Source organism: Sylvia atricapilla, chromosome 2 (genome assembly GCF_009819655.1).
Source record: "Sylvia atricapilla isolate bSylAtr1 chromosome 2, bSylAtr1.pri, whole genome shotgun sequence".
Lineage (NCBI taxonomy): Eukaryota > Metazoa > Chordata > Aves > Passeriformes > Sylviidae > Sylvia > Sylvia atricapilla.
In genome coordinates, this window is record NC_089141.1 from 2,081,383 (window position 1) to 2,103,728 (window position 22,346).

Genomic DNA, 22,346 nt, shown 5'->3' on the forward strand with positions numbered 1-22,346 from the left:
TGTTGTAAGAGTCGTGTGAAGCTGTTGAGATATTTTATATAGATAGGCAGTGATGCATTATTGTGGGATGGAGAGACTGAGGCATGGGCTATAGGGCAGTAGTTGTAATAGGTCTTATATGTGTGTCCCTCTGCCACAACTAGGTTTGAATAACCTTGTGAAACCTAGGCTGAGGTTATGTGTGATTCAGGATACAGAAAAAGCAGATACAAAATTTGATATGTATTTTGAAGGATATGAAGATAGTAAATTTGATGACAAAGGAAATGTTTGACTGTGATAACTGGACTCCTAAACCTACATATACTGGAATCTCAGCACTCTAACATGAAGACACTTCCTCTTTGTGTTACATTTTAGGCTCTGTTGTGTCACTTGAATCTATGTGCTTGCAGCTTCAACACTTGTGATTTATTAAGGCTATCATTCCATATTTTAAAGTAATGTCAAGTGAGGCAGGTAGCATCAGTGGTGTGCTCTGATGGACACAAGCCTGGAGGCAGGGCAGGGTGGTCTCATCCTAGCCTCCAGCTCCAGAGCCCTGCTGCTCCAGGAATGAAGATGATCATATGCAGCCCATCTGGGATCATAGAGACTACAGGGGGCTACTTTTGGGATGTGGGATAAATGAGCATAGCAGCTTTTCAGTCAGGGAGTCACCCTTTTTCCTGCACTTCTACTGTGCCAAGTTCATCCTGAAATGGAAGGAAACTGCCCTGAAAATAAATACAGTGTTGTTGTGTGTAAGGTAATATGCAGTGCTTAAGCTTGGGAGTTTTAGGGTCGTGTGAGATGCAGTAATTGTGCAAGAAGAGGAACTGAAGTTGGTTTAAGTTTTGAGGTTTTAACTAGCTAACACTTGTACAGTGGTCACTGCTGATTTTATTCTTCTGCCCTAACCAAGGTGAAGATAAGTGTAAATGAGAAGTACTTGGAGCCATTTGAAATTTTTGCCTAGCAGGTAGTCAAAATAATTGTTTCAGAGGTGGATGGTGTTTTATATGACTTCTTGGCCTTTGTCAATTATCCTTCTCACAAAGAACATCTATTATTTATTGCTACTGTACCCTTACAATTTCTGTTGAGTTAAGATCAAGATACAGTGCTGGAGTCATGTTTGCAGTCAGGAGCAGTAATAAAAAGAGCAGTCAAAATCAGGCAGTGCTGGGAGAGTGGTTGGGCTTCATGCTTTTGAGGGACTTTTCCAACCTAAAGGATTTTGAGATCCTATAAGCATTTCATCTTGTGCCAGTATGTTATAGGTTGATGCTGCAGCCAGTTAGTTCTATTACTATCTGGAGGCCTGTCTTTAGATTAATTGGGTGGATTTAATTGATTTTCCACACATCTCCTCTTCCACAGAAAATAAGCTTAGAGTGTGCATATTAATCAGTGCATACTTTTTTTCTTCTGTGCATTGACTTCATTATCAGCTGGTGATGATGGTTGTATGTCTCTGTGTCATTGTTGCTGACAAACAGGTTTTGCACAGATTCTTGCAGAGTGTTGCTGTGCTGGAGCTGTTCAAAGTCATGTCCTGTGAGCTTGGATGCTTCTTGATTCCTCTTAATCCATTCAGCCTCAATCAGATGTTGCACTCTGTGATCTTGTTCTGTTCACACCCTGTAGCTTACTCTGAGTGTTTTGATGCTTACCTGACCACACACAAGTTTATTATTTGATTTTTGTCATTTGTTTGCAATAAACAGAATGAAGAATTAGAAGAAGGTTTAACGTGGGTTAAAAAATAAAACCCTGTGTGATCCATATGCGTGTGCACCTCAGTTATGTTTGCTTTAGCTTTGTGTGGTAGTTCAGAATTGGTTGTCTTGGCCCTTCACTGTGCTGGTAGAAGGAAGGCCAGGCTCTGAGTCTGGAATTGGTGGTCCAGTTCATCACTTTTGACTTTCCAGTCAATCCCAGCCTTTCCCAGTTCATCACTGTATTGACCTGCAGAAGCTGGCAGTCCCAGTGATTCTTAGTAAGCTACATTGTTTTTCCAAACAAGAAATCAACATCCTCTGGGTGTTGGTCTGTCTTTTGTGTACTTTGGTTTAGAAGTAGTATCTGGAGCTTCAGTGGTCCTGGATTTCACAGGGAAGCATCATTCTGCTCAGGGTTGAGAGATGTTCCTCCCCGTTGATCTGGTTGGGTGAGGAGCGTTTCACATTTCACCTGTGGCTCTTTGTGGGACACTGTCCTGAATTTACCGTTTGTTTTGTTTGTGAGAAAACAAATCTCTGTTTTACTATTTCAATTGTGTCCTTGGCAAACTGGCTAGAGGTTTGTATTCCCCAGTGGATTTAACTGATAAATGAGATGGAGTTGTCATTGCTCTACCAGTGTATACACAATGTACAGTATTGAAGTCTTTTTTGTGCAGGAAAAATAAAGGGTTCCTTTTTGTTTTCTTATTCTCATTTGCTCAGGATTCAGAGATAGATTTTGTAGACAGCCTGTGTACTAGTTTTTATAAGGAGTAGTACTGCTTTGCAGTTTTTCATGTATTTTTGTGTTCCTTGAAACTTGGTAGGCATTTATATTGAAACTATCTTTTCTAATGGTTTCCAAAACTGAATGCAGTATTTTGCATTGACAAGTAGCAAATGTCTTCTGTGATGCTTTAATCTTACATTTCTGTGTTTCAAGTGTCAGCAGAACTGTCCAGGTAAAGTTTGCAGGTGGTGTGGGCTATTATAGGTGAAAAAAAGTGGGAGTCCTTCCTCTCCTTATTCTTGTCACCCCCTTCCTTACTGCATTTGTTCCCTGAGAAGAGCCAGAATTAGTTTCTTCTGAAGGGATCTATTGTTGTAAAGTGTATTTCAGTTACAGTTTGTCCCATTTTACTAATGTCAAGGTAAGAAATATCCTGTTGTTGGTAGAAGGCTGTGCTTTCCATCCATTGTGAGCTGTCCTGGGCAGAGAAAAAGGAAGAATTTGTTACCTTGCTTTTGCATGTGTGGGTTTTTCTACATAATAATGTAGTAAACAAATTGCCTGTGCAGGCTCAGAATGAAAACATCATGCATGTAACACTGATCCCTTCCAAGAATTAATGCTTGAATGTTTTTTTTTTATTGTGCTGGACATCTGTGATTCATGAAACACTGAATGGTTGCTGGAACAATGCAGGTTTTGTAGCCATGTGCTGTTTTCAGTAGAATAAAGAATGAGAGAAGGAATGCTCAGTGATCTGAAGAAGATATTTGGTAAACAGAGTCCATTGGAAGTGTTTGCTTTTCTAATAATTTGCTGTTAACCCTCAAGTGAGTTTCTCCTCAAATTTTAGCAATAGGAAATTGCATCATAACTTCGATTATTTTTTCTGACAGACTTTGTAAGCAGTTTACTATAGAGATAGCATAGTAATAATACCTCCACCTCCTCAAATACATATTTGCAGAAGTTGGGTTCTTTTCAGATTTTCCAGCCTTTGAAGTTTCTGCCTTCCTCAGTGGTGTGTTTGGAGTGAAGTGAAGCCAGTGTTGGGTAAAGGCTCTGATTATTTGTAACAAACTTGCTCCCTGACTGTAGAAAGCTGAGGAATGTACTTTCTGAAATGTTCTTTCACTGTACAGTGTTAATGCAGGGTGACTGCATTGCTGCATCTCCCAGGGATGCTCCTCCTGGGAGGGAGGGTGGAGAGAGCCCTGCATGGCAATGTTCCCAGCCTCTGCAGTGGCCCTGACACTTTGTGCTGTTAGGACTTCTAAAAATGACTGTTTAATTTTTCTAGTGAAAGATAATATTTTTGTAAGGGAGCAGGAAAGACGTTCCTGTGGGGAATCTCACTGTAGGAGCATTTTTAGGTCTGTCCACCTTACAGCTCTGAGACAGATTTTTGGCCAACTTTGGTAATCCTCAAACTCAGAAAGTATAGTTTAAACCCTTTTTTGCCTTTAATTCAGTCTCCTCTTCACCAGGAGCGATGGATTTTCAATGATGTTTCTTTGGACATCACTTAACAAAGTCTTTCATGTTTCCCTCAATGCAAAAGTACTTGGCCAGTGACCTGAATGGTCCTGAACTTAGGAAAGAAACTATGTGGTGGTTTTGACCTTCCCCTGTAGCTGTGTGTGAAACCATCTTTGTACTGCTGTCCTGTACCTTGTTACTTCATGCAAACCCTAGTGCAGGAGATAAATCAGTTTTTAGTGCTTCAGGTGTTGTATAATCATTCATGTCTGTTTTGTGTCACTGCAGTGGATTGACAGGATTTGTTTATTCAGGCTATTTGCATTTGGTGGATTCTAATAAAAGTTTGGAGTCACAAGTGGGTAGATAGCTAATTTCTCAGAAGGTTTCCTGAGCTAGAAATAGAATGTAGTATCTGTGAGATAAAGATAGTTTTGCAAGTCCTGTGAAATGTCTGATGACAGGTCTGATGACATGACCACCCTGAAACCTTTGGCAAGCGCTAGAAAAAATACTTTCAATCCCTTACTTGTTTGAAAAGGCTACAAACTGATGGCTCAACATTAAAAACAAATCTGCATTTAATTTATTCTTCTCTATAATGTGGGAAGAGATCTGTGTTGTAGACTCTAAACTTGTCAGGCAAACATATTTTGAAGATTTATCAATATGGTAAAAAGCATGAATATGGAATCCACTGTGAATGTGGAAGAAAAACAGTAAATGTGTTTTTCCTGTTAAAAGCTGAGGAATTGTTGCAGAATTCTCTCTGTATTTTGCATTTGTAGATCAGTAAGGTGAACAGATGTTTGAAGTCAGGGATGGTTAGAGGAAGAAAAATGCCTTTGTGACAATTTACTCTTTGAGAGCCTGGGTTGAGTTCCTTGTTAGTACAGATTTGATACTTATTTTCTACCTCTAGGTAGCAAAAGGAGTGAATGTATATCTGAAACTAAGTATGTGTGCTTCTGATGAGGCTCTTTGTTACCTTGAAATAACTTGGGCTCTCCTAATGGTTCTACAATGCAAGAAAAAAACAGTGCTGGGGTTAATTCTGTATTATGTTAACAGAAGGAAGAACCACATAATATCCACTGGCTGACTGCAGAGAGTGAGGATAAAAGACCATGTCAGCAAAACTCTGTTGCCACTTGGAATGTGTTAAGGGACTCTTAAAAATATTCCTTTTTCAAAATATTGTGGTTTGCTGTGGGTGATTTGCTGATATGGAAGTATACCATTAGTAAAGTCCCCTTGGTATGTGTGAATACATACTGTGAATGTTATACTAAGAATTGCTTTATTTTAAGTAAATCCTCATTTTGGGGTCCTGCATTTTGTGGAGTGCCTCAGACTGCTGACTGAGTGTGATGAGGAATGCTCATCTGGGCTAAGCCTAGGCTGGGCACAAGTAAGGAAACTACTGTGTCTTCTCTTGAGGGTTTTCAGAGCCTCTGGAGCTCTGTGCTGCTGCTGCTGTGCTGTTTTAAGCTGAACCCTCTTGACATCTTGGCAAATGCTGGGAGCTGTGACCATGTTCCTGGATTTGTGGAGAGGAAGGGAGGAGCTGGGGGAAAGGCTGCTGGCTTAATATCCACTGGGAAATCTGTTTCTTGGGTGTTGCCAGCTGGAAGGAGACAAATTGTAACCTCCAGTGCAGATCTCTGACCTTTTCACCTGTCTTGGGTTAAAAAAACTTAAGTCATTCTTGGTGTCTTTCTGTTTTGAGGATAGTACTTGAGATAGTCTCAAGGCTCATATGAAGATGGAATCTTCCTCGCTTGGACTTTTCAGGTCTATGGTATATTTTCAGGTCATCTTTTTAACTACTATTTTACCTTTGCTGGGCCATGCTCAAGGAATCCTGTCAAAAGTTCTTGTGGCTGCTGAACACGACTGCTGCTGCCTTCAGTGGCAGAACAGGGTAGTCATTGGAAGGAGAACATGAAGGGAGTTTTCCCAAAGTGGGAATAGGAAGGCAGGTGTTGGTTGCCTTGGATTACTTTAGCTAGGACATGGAATAAGAGCAGGGTGTTAAGGTAATTACTGATGGCAGCTGGTTTTGGCACTGTTTTCAGTGGTACAGTTTCTTTCAGTCTCTCAGCACAACAAGTGAAATGAAGCCTAGATGTGTAAGACATCTTGGGTTTAAGGTTTCTTGCCCTAAGTGTGAAAACAAATGTGTGCATCTTTCAGAAGAGGAAGAAACCTCCGTAGAAGATGCTTTGCTTGGGGCAACTTTTGCCAATGTGGATTGTAAGTACTTAGTATCTGCAGGTATATCTGTGTGGAGAATTAAAGGAGTTAATTCTTGTGTTGCTGCTCTCTGATGGTTGGATTGTGGGCAGCTTCTGTAGAGTTTGTGCTCTACATTTAGTACTCTGGTCAAATTCCCTGTCAGGGGTCAGCATCCCTGCTTATAGTCCTTGGATGTTGCATCAAGTGAAATAAAACACTTGTTATTTCTACTTCCACTGCACACTGTGACCTAGCTAGTCTGAAATAAAAGTTGACAGCCATTTGTCGTGGTTGAGCAAAAGTCTGGTTTTCAGGTTGATGGAGGGTGGTCCCCTGTTGAGACTTGCTGGAGCCAATCAACTAGCTAATATTGAGGAGCTAATTAGCTGGTTAGGTTTGAAGATTGACACAAGATTAAACCACTTAAAAGAATTGAACACGCCCCTGTAGGAAAGGACATTTGAAAACAAACAAAGCCCAGGAAAACTCCCTTGGCTTCCAACCTTTGAAAGAGGTAAAGTGGCTGACCTGACACCATGCAGCCAGGGCAGGTCCCACACAGCCCAGCTGAGATTTTGTGCCCCCAGAAGGGTGGTAAGCAGTCTGCCAAGGCCATCCCTGGGAGGTCTGCTGGGTCCCTTCTCAGCAAGGCTGTGCCCCCTTCCCCAGCAGAGCTGGTCCTTTTCTCAGTGATGCTGCAGAGGCTGTGTTGGCACCAGGGACCAGAGAGGCAGTGCCACTCAGCTGTGCCTGTTCTGTCATCACTCACAATGGACTGTATTTTTCTTTTTTCCCAGCACCCCACATGAAGGAAAAGTGTGGGGTAGTGCTGGCAGCCAGTGTGGCTTGGTGCAGGGCCATTGGGGACCATATGATAGGCAGCAGAAGACACACCAGGTCCTCAGCTGAGCTGCCTGGACAAAATCAACCTTTAAACGCTGCAGAACTCTATAAAAACTGTTTCAATTGATAAAGCTTGAGAATAAATGAAGCTACAAGCACCAGTTCTCTCCTGACCCAGAAATAAGAAAGGTGAAGGCATGTAGAAACAACAACACGAGACTCGGAAATCAGTGAAGGAGTCAAATTCTAGATGGGAGGGTGTTGAGGAGATGCCTTAGTCTTAGGCTGAAATTCTTTCTGTAAGGCTGTGCTGAAGATATATTTGATAAATCAGACTTTTTTTCCCTGGAGCTCATGGAAATGCATTTGGGAGATGTAGTGTTCTAACACAACTGTGAGCCAAGGCACCAATATTGAAGCAAGTAAATGTTTCTATAATCAAATGAGAAACTGGAACAAAAAGAAGTGAGAGAGATGAGAAACCTTGCCCCAAGGACAGTAATAAAAAGCTTCTGTTCCCAGAAGAAAGCTTTTGTTTTATGCTAGAACAACTCATCCTTCAAATAGCACCGCACTAAGTTGACATGGCTCATCAAAGTGGCTGTGGGAAAGCTGCAAAATATGAGAGGGACTTTGACACTGCAAACAGATTTTTCTTTCCCAGATGGCTGATTCACTGTGACATTAGAGCCATGAGAAAATGTTTCTTGTGGAAAAGCCTCTGGAGCATGGCAAGAGAGTCTCCTCTCCCTAAGAGAGTGAAGAAAGACTTTTCTAGAGGTGGTAAACTGACTAAAAGTCCCAGGTTTTGTCTTTTTATGTTGTCAGTACGGGAGAGAAGAAGGTTTGCGGGGAGGAAAATTGTTCTAAAGGTTTATTCTGATTTTCTTAGTATTTTTCTTTCAATTCTGTGAATAAAGTTTTCTTTATACCCTTTAAAGTTCTAGCCTGCTTTGCCTGCCTCCTAACCCTTATCTCACAGCAGAAAATGAGTAAATAATTCTAGTAAGTACTTGGCAATTTAAGCAGGGCTAAACCCACTACACAATTAGTGCATTAGCCAAAAAACCTGTAATTGGCAAACCCAAATTGCTACATCATTGTTTCTCTGTTGGTGTATGGAAATAAGACTTCCTTGTGCTGAAATAAGGCTGCTTTGCACAAGGCATCATTAGTGTTCAGTGGGATTTTCTCTAGAGCACCAGGCTCAGTAGCCAAATAAAAAATTTCCCTTCCATTGTTGCAGCTTTTGTGACAAAATGCATGGTCTAGCTCATTCTTATTACATCTCAATAAAGAAACAAGCAGGAGGTGGGACAGCATGGAATTGTTTTTTCTTCTGTGAGGGTAGTTCATCAGGATGCTCTAGCTGATGACTGTCCAAAGCAAGATGATGTTTTAATCTTGAAGATTATTCATTTAAAAGACCAATGAAAGAAATCTCCAAAAGTAAGAGTGTTTGAAGGATTTATGTGTTCTAAACAGCACAAATAAAGTGGAGCTGTTTAATATAAAAAATATTCACTTTTCAAGTATGTGGGTTTCTTAGCTCCTTAGCAGAGTGCTAATGCTTTGGGGTTTTTTAATGCTTAATGATCTGTGGTGATTTCAGCCTATTTATTGGTAAGGAAACAGCCCTTCATCTTTATTATGTCATCTTACTTGGATCAGTTCTCTTGGATCTGGCTGTAATAGTTAACAATGAAAAATCTCATTTATCTTCATCATTTGAGGATCTGAATGTTGCCTCCAAGTTCATCTTAGTCTCTTTCATGCAAGTCTGTTAAATTCAATTAATGTGGACTTGAAATGCAGTCTTTGAGGATGCTGTGTTTGAATGTGGTACTTCCCATGAGTCTTCAAATCAGATGTGTGTGAGCAGGTCTATTCTGCTATCACTGAGGCTTTAGTATAGTTGAAAAAAACCAGAAACTCCTACTCTAAATTTTTGGTTTCTGGTTCCCCCTTCAATCAGTTGCTTTCTTTATCCTTGTCTGAATGAGAGATGTTTGTGTAAGATTCTGGCAACCACAATAACGTTGTGTCTTCCCATTGAAGAGTGAGGGTTGTCAAGCACAGTTTTTCTTGTGTTTCCATGTTTTGCAGAACTAAACTTGCATGTAATACCTATTTCTGGATTATTAGCAAATTACTGCAAGAATGCCACACTGGAAGGAAGTTCTTGGATTGATTCTAGTTTCCCTGGCTCCTAGACTTGACTAACAGCTGGAGTATTCCATAGCACTCAATAAGATCAGAAATCCAGAACTTATGGTGGGAGTACACCTTCTAAACAGGAAAGTGAGAACATGTGCAGGGCGCTGCTGTCTATTTGGTTAACATTCCAAATGTTGAAATCAGTAAAGCTTTTGCTAAAGAACATCTGAATTCTGATAAAGGCTGTGTCCTTAAAGAGAGCAATTGCTGTAAGATGCCAGAGGTAGGGTTTGAAAATTTAAACATATATTGAAAGAAATAGTGTCTTTCTGTAGGGTGGCCTTTGTGTGTTGGGAAGAGTGGTTTGAACATTTTTTTTTTATCTTGTCCCATATTGCTTCCTGCATATTAGTTGTTTTTTTCCCTCTTACTTTCTTGGACCTCTTGAATAATGGATTTTGGGCAATCATAGGCTTAACACAACAATCTTTCTGATTGTTGCATCATTAGAGATGTATTTTATATTTGAGGCTGACAATTTCTTCACGTCCAATTTTGGGCAGTTTTGCTGAGCTTTTTAAACTGAAGGGTTTTTTGTCAAACCTGTGACTCCTTTAGTTTGTTATTTCCAGTGAAGTTGAGATTCCTGGCTTATATATAATGGTTTTGTTTGTCCATCATGATGGTGCAGAGGATGTGATCCCTGCTGAAGAGAGAATTGGTGCTGGGGGCCATTGTGTTACTGTTGCCCGGGCTGCTGAACAAAGCTACTGGGTTTTTTCTGAGGACTTCACTCTGTCTTCATTTGCTTGGTTTCTTTCCTTACTCTTGTTTCTTGTTCAGAGGTCCTGAAAAGGAAAAGGTTCTTGGTTTTGAGCATTAGCACAATCCTATGAAGGTCATGTACAGTACATTTGATCAGTAAAAGAATGTGCAGAATGCAGACTGTAGAGTTGAAACCTGAAATGTCCCCAGTTGAGAGAATGAAAGAATATTTATATTCTTCTCTGAAAATCCTCTGCCTTTTTCTACTAAGCACTTCTGAAGGTCTTTTTCTTTATTACTTGATTTTTTTATTGTTAATATTTTATATATGTAATAATGGTTGTCTTGCCTTTGGTCTGGTGGATTAAATAAATAAGGTGTCTCTGTCTCCTAGAGGCAGAAAGCAGAGAGGTGGAGAAATGGCTTCACTTTGGACACCCTGGGAGTGGGGCATAGCATCAGAGGTTGGAGGCTGGAATTTCTTTTGAATGTACTACATGATTATTATGAAAAAAACCTCATGGATGTGAAGTAGCTGCCCAAACACCAGCAACTGGGTGCACAATGAGATGAAAATAGCTTTTTATCTAGTGGGACAGTGAAGTTTGAGTGGGATGGTTTTGTGGTGGTGGTGGTGGGTTTTTTTGGGCTTGTTTTGTTTTATTTTAGCAGCAGGTGATTCAAGTACCCTAAAAACAGATACAGGGCAGGATCTATTTCAGCATGGGGTGTCTAGTAATGCTGTACTAATTCCCTCTTCACAGTTCTGTTGTGGAGAGATAAAAGTCATAGATTTTTATAGAGGAAAGATTGAAGAACTGTACCTTCAATTCAAAATGAATTAAGTCTATCAACCATCTGAGTCTGTCCAGCTTTTGTATATGCCTTGAAAGTAATCCAGGTAATGTGTTACATTGTTTAATCCTGCTGTTGACAGATTAGTTTCTTCTGGCTTGCTTATAGCAATGTTTTTGTGTGGCAAAAAAGATTTGTCTAATTACAGGTGTGTTGGCATCTTGGGTAGCATAAATATTTCAGGAAGGATCTTCTGACATGTTCTTCCTTGTGGCAGTCAGCAAGTCCTCATCACGCCAAACACTTGGTGGTTTGAGTCAGCAAATGCCAGAAATATTTTGGTAATTCATCTTCACGTTGTTTGTGGAGTGAAATTGGAAAATTGTTATTTTTTAATATAATAATAATAATAATAATAATAATAATAATAATTCTAGTAATCCAACTAGTCAGACAGCTTGCAGAGCAGACTGAGTCACAGAGCAAAGAGTAGTTGTGCATCCAAAGAAGATGAGAGGGACCTCTGGCATACATGTGGGGTGCAGTCATAGCTGCAAAATAGCTGCAACATGTTAAAGCTAATGAATTACATCAGACTTCTCACATGGCTTTGTTCAGATGCTTGTGGCTCAAACCAATGGCAGCAGAGGACAATTCCATTCTGCATCATTTGGAGAATAAGTGATGCAGTCCCTGGAAGAGGTGCTTTAGCAGTGTAGATGGTGCCTTTATATCAAGGGCAGATAAAGAACTGTATGCAAGTAATAATGAGAATAAAAGAGCCATCTCAGAGCTTCCTTTGAAATCCAGTTGATGCAGGGTGGAAGTTCTGTTTCACAAGGAATATTACAGCTCTTCTTCTGGCTGTGGTGAATTTTTTGCTTTTGAAACACAGGAAAAATCCTCTGAGCAGGTTGGCTTCAGCTTGCCTTCTTCCTTGGAGAAGCTTAAAAATGCATAGTATACTTGCTGCACTGCAGTAATAATTCTGTAGATTTAGAGTAATTAGTTCAGTCATCTAGTGTTGTCTTTCTACAGTAGGAAAATTATGTAAGTCCCCAGGATTTTCCAAATCTGAAAAATCTGGTATCTCTATTTTCAAGGAAGTTTGTTTCAGGAAAACTCATGTGCCTTGTATAATTTGACTCACTCTGTTTAATTACTCTCTTGTCAAAAATGTAGGATGTTAGCATTGTGTAATAAATCAGTCACACAAGAGTCATGCTTAGAAGTGTAACTCCAGTGTTGTTTGTACTGGTTTTTTTTAAGTTGTTGTTATTAGTACTTATTTATTTATTTAGAAAGTTTCAAGTCCAGTTACTTAAACAGAGGCCTTTGAAATCGTGTTGTCATCTGTACTGTAAAAGCAAATTTGGCTGATTTTCTCACAGGGATCTAAAAAGCTTAAGAGTGCCAAAGAGGTAATTTAAATATCTTATTTACTTTCTTCCTTCAAAATGCTTCTAAACATCCTTCTAGAACTTGTGCTAAAGCTCATGGAAGACAGGGAGGTGATTCAAAACAGCAGCATGGCTTCACCAAGGGCAAGTTCTGCCTGACCAACCCAGTGGCCTTCTGTGAGAGAATGACCACATCAGTGGACAAAGGAAAGGTTGCAGATGTATCTTTTATTTAAACTTCTGGAAAGCCTTTGACTGGCTTCCCCACATCTTCTTTCTCTCTAAATTGGAGAGGTCTCTTCAGTCTGGTAGATGGGTAAGAAAGGGGTGGGATGGTCACATACAGAGGATGGTGGTCAATGGCTGAGAGTCCTGATGGACCTTGGTGACCAGTGGTGTCCCTCAGGGGTCTGTACTGGGATATTTAATATCATCATTAATGACACACAGTGATTGAGTGCACCCCCAGCAAATCTGTTGATAGCACGAAGCTGAGTGATGCTGTTGCCTAACCTGGAGGGTGGAATGTCATCCAGAGGCACCTGGATGAGCTTCAGAAGTGACCCATGGGAATCTCATGAGGTTTAACCAAGGGGAAGGTGCTACATCTGAGTCAGGGAAACCCTTCACATTGATCCAGGCTGGGGGATCCAGATCCAGGGGATAGGTTTAGATGAGATATTACAAAGAAATCCTTCCCTCTGCAGGTGGAGAGGCCCTGGCACAGGCTGCCCAGAGAAGCTGTGGCTGCCTCATCCCTAAAAGTGTTCAAGGCCAAGTTGGATGGGACTGTAAGCAGCCTGGTCTAGTGGAAGGTGTCCCTGTTCATGGCAGGGGGTTGGAATGAGATGATCTCCAAGGTCCTTTTCAACACAAGCCTTGCTAAGATAAATTGGATACGACTCCGTGGAGAGGCTGAGTAACAACAATTTTTTGGGGATGGAGGCAAAATATAAGCATCCCTGAAATGGATTACTATCCTCTTACAAACTATCCTTTAGCAGTTTTAGCAGGAAAAGTTGGAAAACAAGTAGCATAAAAAAGGAATGATGATACTGTGCAGAAGAATTCTTCTTCCATGGGATGCTGAAGCATGGTAGTGGAAATGTGATGAATGAGATGTGAGGCAACCTCATAGTTATCAGCTACTTCGAATTAAAAGCAAGTCAAGAAATTACTGAACATTGACATTTGAGGGATAAAGTTCTTTTGAGAAGCTGACATTGGTCAAATGTTAAGCTCTTTATCAAGTTCATTGGATTAGGATTGTTCTTCAATTTTTGATTGAACAGATAGAATTTAAATCTGTTTCATTTTATTGAGTTTCATTCTGCATAGTGGGAGATAAGAAAAGGCTTATAGAATAAGGGCCTTTTTCACCACTGTTAAATCCTGTTCAGTCCTGCTCACCAGAAAGAACTCTGGGAAAGGCTCAACTAAACAGTGAGGTAAAAAACATTTTTATATAACCACAGAACAAATTGTATCATTAGCATGTGGTCACCTTGTGCTTGGGGCAGGGATTGGTTGGGGAGACACATGGACCCTGGGTGATCAAAAAGGTGACATGATGCATTACAAAAAGGTAAAAGAATGCATGAATAGTGACACCTGCAGTGGCAGGCAGCCAGTGCATTGTTTTGCTTAAATTTAGAGCATAAAAAGGCCTGGATTTCTGCAATAAACAGTCTGTCTTTATGAATTCTAAAGGGGAGTCCATGTGTTTTTTATTCCTCATTGCTACACTGCATGAGGTAATTTTCTTTTTCACACCCTTCCCAGGTACACATGCAATGAAATAGGCGAAAAATATGATTTACACCACCAAAAAAAAAAAAAAAAGGTGCTTTAGCGTAAATGCAAACTAGAAATTAGGGCTTTTTAAAATATTTGCTCTCACCTTACAGTTTTACTTTTGCAGCAATGAGTTTCATGGATATGACAGGACTCTAGAAGTTATTACTGAGCTTGGAGTAGTTCTGTGGTCTGTTGCATTGCTGTGAAACGTGCTCCTGTTTTTCTCCTACTTTATGTATTTATTTCAAGTAAGTGATGGGTAGAATGAGCTATCATTCCAGGTGATGTAGAGGTTAGAATGGAATACAACATTTCAGTTGGAAGGGAGCTACAGTGGTCATCTAGTCCAGCTGCCTGACCAAATTACAGCCAAGGGCATTGCCCAGGTGCTATGGACAGTCTTGGGGCATTGCCCACCTCTCCAGGAAACCTGTTCCAGTGTTTGACTATCTTCTTGGTTAAAAAAATGCTTCCTGCTGTCCAGTCTGAACCTGGCACAGAGTGGAACCATTCCTGCGCATCCCATCACTGGATCCCACGGAGAAGAGCTCAGCACTTCCCTGCTCAGGAAGCTGTAGGGAGCAAGGAGGTTACCCCTCAGCATCCTTCCATCTGGTTACATAAGCCCAGAGTCCTCGGGTTTTCCTTGCAGGATGTCATTCCTTTGATGCCCTTCCATCAGCTTTCCTTTTCCTTGCAGGATGTCATTCCTTTGATGCCCTTCCATCAGCTTTGTTGCTCTTCTCTGGGTGCGTTCAAGCACATTCACATCATCTTAAGACACCCAAATTGGAGGTTGTGGGAGTGTGGCTTTTAGGGGGTGGTGTTTTTTTTTGGAAGCAGACGTGTTGCTGGTAGTGTTGGGGGTAGGTGAGAAACTCCTGACACTGCACTTATTGAGCAACGTGGTTTTTTTGGTTTTATTATGTTCATGGAGCTGATGCAAAGATCTGCCTTCTCTGACTTGGTGGGGTACTCCCCTGTGATAATCCCTCACGTTTACGACTGCACTCAGAGATGCTGATTTTTGTAGCTAAATTTACATTTTTAGTCACTCACAGGAGCATGGAAATGCGTGCAGGATGATGCTAGATGTGTTCAGCACGGGAGCTGGGCTTCTGCTGCTCTTGTGGTGCTCCTCATTGCTTCCTGGTGGAAATCCCTTTGCTCTTGTGTGTGCTCACACATGCACATGCAGCTATTTGTACACTTTTGCCCAAGCCTTGTGACTATCTCTTGTATGCACTTGGTTGCTGGTTCTCTCAGGTCTTTGGAGAGGGGAGCTCTCACTCCCCTGTTGCTCCACAAGACAGCATTGGGAACTCAGTGCTTAGTCCTGGCATTTTAGTTTGGTTTTGATACTTGATTTCAGGGTGATCAAAATGCCCTGGGGCTGGGTTGGGGTATTTTTCTCCAAGAACTTGGAACCTGAGGGAAACACTTAAAATGAAGATGTATGGAATAAATACAACCTATATTTCAGGACCTTGTAAAAGATGTGGGTGAGCAGAGTGGTTGGCTGCTGGAAAAGAGTTTTGAGAATAATATATTTTCCTCTGCAGACTTGCTTTTAATTTATTTATTGGTTATGATCAGGCAGGGATGACAGTGTGCAGATACTTGGGTTAAATAGGTTCTAGTCAGGCCAAATCAACTTACCTAGTTTTCCAGCAGCTTTTTGGATGGGAGTCAAAAACCAAATTTTGGATGATGACTTTTTCTAAATTAGATACAGATGTTCACTGGGGGTTTTGCAGGTTAGGAAGGTGTTTTTTTTTTCTGTGACTTTTTGTGAGAAATGTTTGTCTTCCAGGAGGAGGAACTGTACTGAACAATTTTACTGCATAATCAGTAAAGTCTTTTTCTGACCTATTTCTGTAGGCTATTGACAACAGTAATTGCTGCTGCTGTTTCTGTGTGAATATTGTACAGTAAAACACTGTCTCTAAATTATTCATGTTGATTTTGACAACCTCTTACTCTTTTTTCATTTCTAAGGAAAATGAGGAAAAATTTCCTTGGCTTTGACAAACAGCCATCCTAAAGTTGTGAGGAGACAATAATTTGATATTTCCTCCTTTTCTTTTTAGATGGCATTGTGGTTTTGGTTTTTAGTTGTTTTTTGGGGTTTTTTTTTTTTTGGTGTGTGGTTTGTTTTTTGCGGTTTGTTGTGGTTTTTTTGTTTGTTTGGGGTTTTTTTGTGTCCTGGTTTCATTTTTAAGTAAGGGAATTTTTTCACTGTGAATCAACACGCGCAGGTTTTTAAATACAAATAGTCTTTAAAGCATTTTTGTTCTTTGAAGATCCTAACAAAGCTAGGAGGAGAAATATTTTATGGCATAAATAAGATGCCTAGAGCAGAGTGTAACAGGTTACAGCCTGCCAAAGCTGATGGCTGACTGATGGGCAAGAAGCCATGGATTTGTGTCTGGTGACAAAAGCCTGTATTTTCATGTCATTTGCCCAGTTTGAACCATAGTCTCCTAGAACTGAACAATTTTATCTTGCAGGGTACAGCAGACCAGACAGTCCAGTGGGAAAAAAACACCTGATCTTTCCACTGGGAATAATAAATCTCTGTATCATGTTTTGCTCACTGAATGTGTAAGGCAACATTTTTTTTACCCCTGTTCTTTATAGGAAAAGCACTTATAAGTGGGCTCACTTCAAAGGTAGAATTTCTTTTATTTTGTTACAATTTTTTTTAATAGAGGAGGTAAACTGCTCTGTATGCAAATTGATGCTGCTTTAGTTAATGAGAAGCCTCAGATTTCAACTGGAATATGCTATAAAAGTTTGGAGAAAGCACTGCTGTGGTAAGGGTGATGTGTTATGACTGGAGATGCATAATTGTTCACATTATTTGAACTCCTGTATAACTGTCATTAAACCTTAAAATTGTAGTTGCTGACTTCTTGGTTGGAGGCTTGAACTGGTGTTAGCATTAAAAATGAAAATCAGGGAGAGATTATTTTAGTCATCTCTTAAATAAGGAAGACAGTTGTTCTTGAGCAAGTGGTAGAGATGGAGGTTGTTTTTAAAGTCCTCTGCTTGAAAGTAATTGCAAATGAAGTAATTATTGCAAATTAAATAAACTTTGAATGTTTATAGAAACGGCTTCAGGTTAGTATTTGCAGAATAAAGCCATATAAGCCTTAGACAGAAGCTGTCTTAGAGACTTCTGGGGAATGACATTTGATGTTTCAGTGGTTAATAACAGCGCATAGCAGGTCTGATGCTTATTTCTTTATTATGTTGTAGTTCTTAATTATAAGTTAATAGCAGAGCTATCTGAAGTGGTGTTACTTTGGTTCCTTGATGGAAAACCTCTTGAGGGTAAAACCTTGCACCTTGTGTTTGCTGAATATAACCTGCATTATGAAAAAAAGCTGCCTCTCATTGGTTAAACAGAGATTATGAAGTGCTATTAGCAAATAGACTAATTGTTTTTGTAGCTGCAGAAAGCAATGACAGAGAGAATGGAGGTGGGGAGAGGGCTGTGCTTTCTGTCTTAAATAATGATAGTATTTGACAGGAGAAGGCCTTTTGATATTATGATGGAAATGGCAGTGAGCTAAAAAACTCCACACACTTTTTGTTAATATAAGGTATTCCTTCTTAGAGTTTTGCAATTAGATAAACTTCTTTCAGTCCTCTGTACTCTGCTATTAAAATCCTTCTGGATTGTCTCAGAAATAGTATAAATGGCATCCAGCATGCCATGTGGATGTGTCTCTCTGCTCAAATGGATGTGTTAAATTGCCAGACCTGAAAGACAGGAAAGCAGAGGCATCTCTCCTACCTCTTAGCATGGAAAGGAAACAGATTCTCTGCATCTTAGTCTCCTAATGCTTACATGATTTCTTGTGGTGTGGTTTTTTTTTTTTTTTTTTTTTTTTTTTTTTTTTTTTTTTTTTTTTCCTATATTGTATGTAATTCAACATTTTGACATGAAAAAAAAAATACTTGTAATGACTCTTTTCTTAAAAAAACCCCAGAAAAATACCATGAAACACCTACTTTTAAAGACAGGCTCCAGTAATTAAATTTTGCCATTCAGGTGGCCTTGCTAAGACTGAACTTCTTCTGTCCTCAGTTGACCAACATGAAGAGAAAACAGCTGAATTATGTCCCTCTTCTTTCCATACCCAAAGGAGTTAAATACCCAGTGGGCTTCATCATACAGAGTTGTCTTCTGATTTCAATCTTTAGTGCTGGTTGGATTTTTTTTCTTTAATATCCCCACCTGGGAGAGTATGCAAAATATTGAAAGCCTATCCTCGGAAGGTCTTTTGTTTTCTTTAAAAAAAACTTCATCATTTATCTGCTTATAAGAAGGAAATGTATCAGAGGATCATGCACTAAGCTGGAGGTGAAATGAGTTCTGAAACTGGAAGACAGACCTCTGATATGCTGGAATTCTTTAAGGCAGACCCTCTTGTTGGCATTGAGCTTTACCACAGCCCTTTCTTTCAGAACTTGTATCCTTACACTTCTAAAAATTAATAATTTTGTTTTCTAGATGAAAAGATGTCAGGCTGGTGCTTGAATGTCTTGTGACATGGTAGACTAATGCAGAGATCTAAATAGTGTGCCATCAATTGAGATAATTTTTCAGAGTCCTGTACGTGCCACTTTTAAAATTTATGTAGTTTCCATTACAGAAATCATTATGGATGTGAGACATGAATTTTGAAGAATTAAGGACTTAGTTAAACTAGATATTGCTGAGGTAGACTTCCCTTTGCTAACTAGACATTGTTGAGGTAAACTTCCCTTTGTTAGTAGAAGGAACTGATAAATCAGGAGGCCTGTCAGCTTAATCAATAGACTCCAAGAACACAATGTGATCATAAATCAGATAGTCTTGAGAAAACAGGATCCAGGTGTCACCAACACTAAAAGGTTAAAAAGTCAAAGTGAGAAAGACCCATCTTACTTCATCATTTTGAGACCCCACCCATAAGAAGGACCACCGACCCATTTCAAAGACCAAACTACGCATGCTTAATTGCTTTTTGGCTAATTACCATACAAAGTGGGGAATGGGATGGACCAGAGTTATGAATATGCATTTGTGTTTTGGGTATTGAATACTCCTGTACATAAAAAGACCCTGTGAGCGTCTGTAAATTGTGGTGTGGATTTGGGAGCTATCCCGCACGCTGCCCGGCGTCATAATAAACACACACTTTGTAACTTCAAACTGTTAGAGAGTCTTTGTCCCTCAGAGTTGGATATTGGTATTAGATCAATATCCATATTTTTTTAATAAATCAGATGTCTTGTGGAAGTGATGAGTAGTGCTCTTACTCACTCTTTGAAAACTGGATATACTGAGAAAACCTGAGTATAACATTTGAAGTTACCTTGAGATGCTGTACGAATTGCTCTATTCTTTAATGATTTGCCAAGAGGCAGGAAAAAAAAAAGCCATGCTGCTACTTCAAAATCATATGGAAAGGAGAAAAAATTATGTGTGATTACAATTCCATTAATATTGTAAGAGTTGCTGCTTTTGCAGAATACTAATAAAGTAAATAGTTGCTGTTAATGTAATTAAACAAGAATTAAAAAGAAATTTTGAATGAGGCATAAAATTCGTCAGCAGCTCACATGTTTTAGCTGGATATGCCCTTGATGTGATCAGTGATGAATTCATTCACACGTTTTTTTAAAATGTTATGATAGTATGTGTGGGACTAATCACTTATTACTGTGTAAGTTTTATTAATGTTTAAGTCTCCCACTTTTTTTTTTTTGGAGTTTTTAATCTTTGTAAATGTATATGTTTTACAAAAAGTGCTGCATTTCCCCACCTTTCCCCAAAATACTGCTGTTCAGTCCCCTTTGTGATCAAACTGCTGTTAAGTGTTTTTTAAAATGAGGAATATTTAATGAGATTTTACATTATCAGGGATTTGCACCGTATGGAGCTCCCTTGAAATTAGTTATCTCAGCGAAATTTTATCTTTTATTTTTGGCTTTTCTTTTGGGTAAATTTGACACTGTTAGGTTTACAGTTGGATTCAATCTTCAAGTCTCATTGAATCTGAATGAATCTTTGATTCTATGATCTAAATACTTTAGTTTGGTTTTGATTTATAATTTTGAGTTAAAAAAATCTCAAATCTGCCATAGTGTGACTAGTGTGTGCTTTATTAATTTACTAAAGACCTCAGTTGGAGGAGTGGACTGGGAATAGAGAGTTCTCATCTACACATCACCTGTGGAATGACTCACTTCTACTTTAATTGAAATTTGGTAGGCTTATGTTGCATGTTTAAAGAAAAAATAAAATAATTCACTTGGAGGATATTTTGCAGATTGTTACAGACGTGTTACATTTGGGTTGAGATAGTAAAGGGAAATCTTCTTTTTTATTCTTTTTTTTTTATTTCTGTCTTTTAATTTTTTTTTATTTTTATATTTTTTTGAGCTGAATTGCAGTAACAAGTCAACATCTCATGAAAACAGGAAAAGAAATGGTCTTGCTTTTCTCTTAAAACAAAACAAAACAAAAAAAACAAAACAAACAAACAAACAAAAAAAAAAAAAAAAAAACAAAAAACAAACCCAAACAAAGCCTTGGTTTAATTTTGACATTTTCACTTTCAGTGCTAATCCAATGGTTGGTTAGATGTTCACTCCTGTGAGGTTTCTTAGTGTGGAGTTGTACTGTAGGCATATAAAATTCATTAAATATTTTTCTGTGTCTTTGTTTAAAAAAAAAAAAAAAAGAGTCAAACTAATATCCCAGTTTTGCAGATGTCTTCTGTCATATCTGCTGTGATACCATAATTCTGTGTCTTCAGTTTTTCGCGAATTTTTAAAATGCTTTTAATTCTCCTCTTGAGTAACCTTCTAGCTAAGAGATTAAAAGTTAAAAATATATATTTAAAAATATCTATTGGATAGATTTTTGGAAACTCTTGCTAAAAACTTGTTCATGTTTCATTCAGTTGTTTGTAACCCCCTCTCCTATATTATAACAGTTATATTTGGAAAATTAAACTTCTGTATCTGTGCTCCAGTTGTTCTGTGTTTAGCCCAAGATGGTAAGAAGACAGTTTTGGGCCACAAAACAGTTTGATTACAGCTATAAAATTATACTATTGTAATCTGTTTTCTATAAACACCCCATTTACATTTCTCACATCTCCCTGAATCAAAACATTTTGATCTTTGGCTGCGATGGATGGATGAATCTGAACTTTATCTCCGACTTACTCGACCTATTGCTGCTTTGGCCGGACTGAAATCTCCAATGTGAGAGTAAAACTTTTTTTTTTTTTTTGTTTTCTCCTTCCAGGTGCCTGGTGATGGGAATGCAGGGCTGCTGGCAGAGCCTCAGATTGCCATGTTCTGTGGCAAACTCAACATGCACATGAACGTGCAGAATGGAAAGTGGGAGTCGGATCCCTCCGGCACCAAGACCTGCATCGGGACCAAAGAAGGGATTCTTCAGTACTGCCAGGAAGTAAGTGCTGTCTCAGGAATAACTACAGTGGTGGTTTTTTCCAAACCATAAGTGCCAGGTGTATGCTGGAGAGCTCAGTTTGTAGGAATCTTCCTTTATCTTTTTTGACCTCTTTTGCTTCTTTGCTTTCTTGTCCTTTCTGAAGAGGTTCTCTCCAGTGCCTGTTAAAACAGCTTCAGGAATGAGTCACTGAGACTAGTGGAAAATTTTGTTTCTCACATACCCACGGGGGGATAAATTTTGTATAGCATGTGTGCAATGGACTTCTTTCTTTAAAGTGTTTTGAGTAAAGCTGAGGTGGCAATTTATTATTTAAAATAAACTTGGGAAGATCAGCTATAAAATGACTTCTGTTCTACCACACCGCTGAAATGCACTTGTGCAGTCCAGAGTTACTGGCCTCTGCTGCACACAGAACCATTCAGAGTTTCTTAATGCTACAGCTTCCTCTACAGATGAAGTCACAATGACTGATTTCATATTTGAGAGCAGAAATTACTTACCCACTTGCTTATATCCTAAGAACATGTGGATCTAATTTTGTTTTGTCTCCATGGTGTGATAGTACAATAACCTTGTACCAGTGTGTGACAATTTGAAAAGAAAATGTGTTGTTTCATGCAATGGAACAAAAGGGCATGGTTTGACTTGCCTTTTCCTTTCATTAACTATGCCACTTCTTTTTTTTTCTTTCTTTTAAGTGAAGGCCATTGCATATTGCCATAGCACTAGCTGCTTTATTTCCTAAATGTCAAACTGGTTTCTGTGAAACTATTTCTTTAAAAAGCAAGAGAATTCTGTTTTTTCTTTGCTCTCTTGACATCTTTATTCCTGTGCTTTCACCTATTGATTGTTCTTTCTGGGTTTTGCAGTGTTTTATTCAGTTATTTATTCAGTTATTTTGCAGTGTTTCATTCAGTTATTTATTAATTGCATTTGAGCAAAATATTCACTTT

At 39.1% G+C, this 22,346-nt stretch overlaps 1 protein-coding gene across 4 annotated transcripts in view; it reads left to right on the forward strand.

Annotated features, from left to right (window-relative positions):
• APP (amyloid beta precursor protein) overlaps positions 1 to 22,346 on the forward strand; it is a 180,186-nt gene that overhangs the window by 15,292 nt on the left and 142,548 nt on the right. For all 4 annotated transcript variants that reach the window (XM_066340654.1, XM_066340656.1, XM_066340652.1 and 1 more), the window contains exon 2: positions 21,223 to 21,390. In XM_066340654.1, the coding sequence (XP_066196751.1) occupies positions 21,223 to 21,390 (168 nt within the window). The remainder of the gene's footprint in view (positions 1 to 21,222; positions 21,391 to 22,346) is intronic.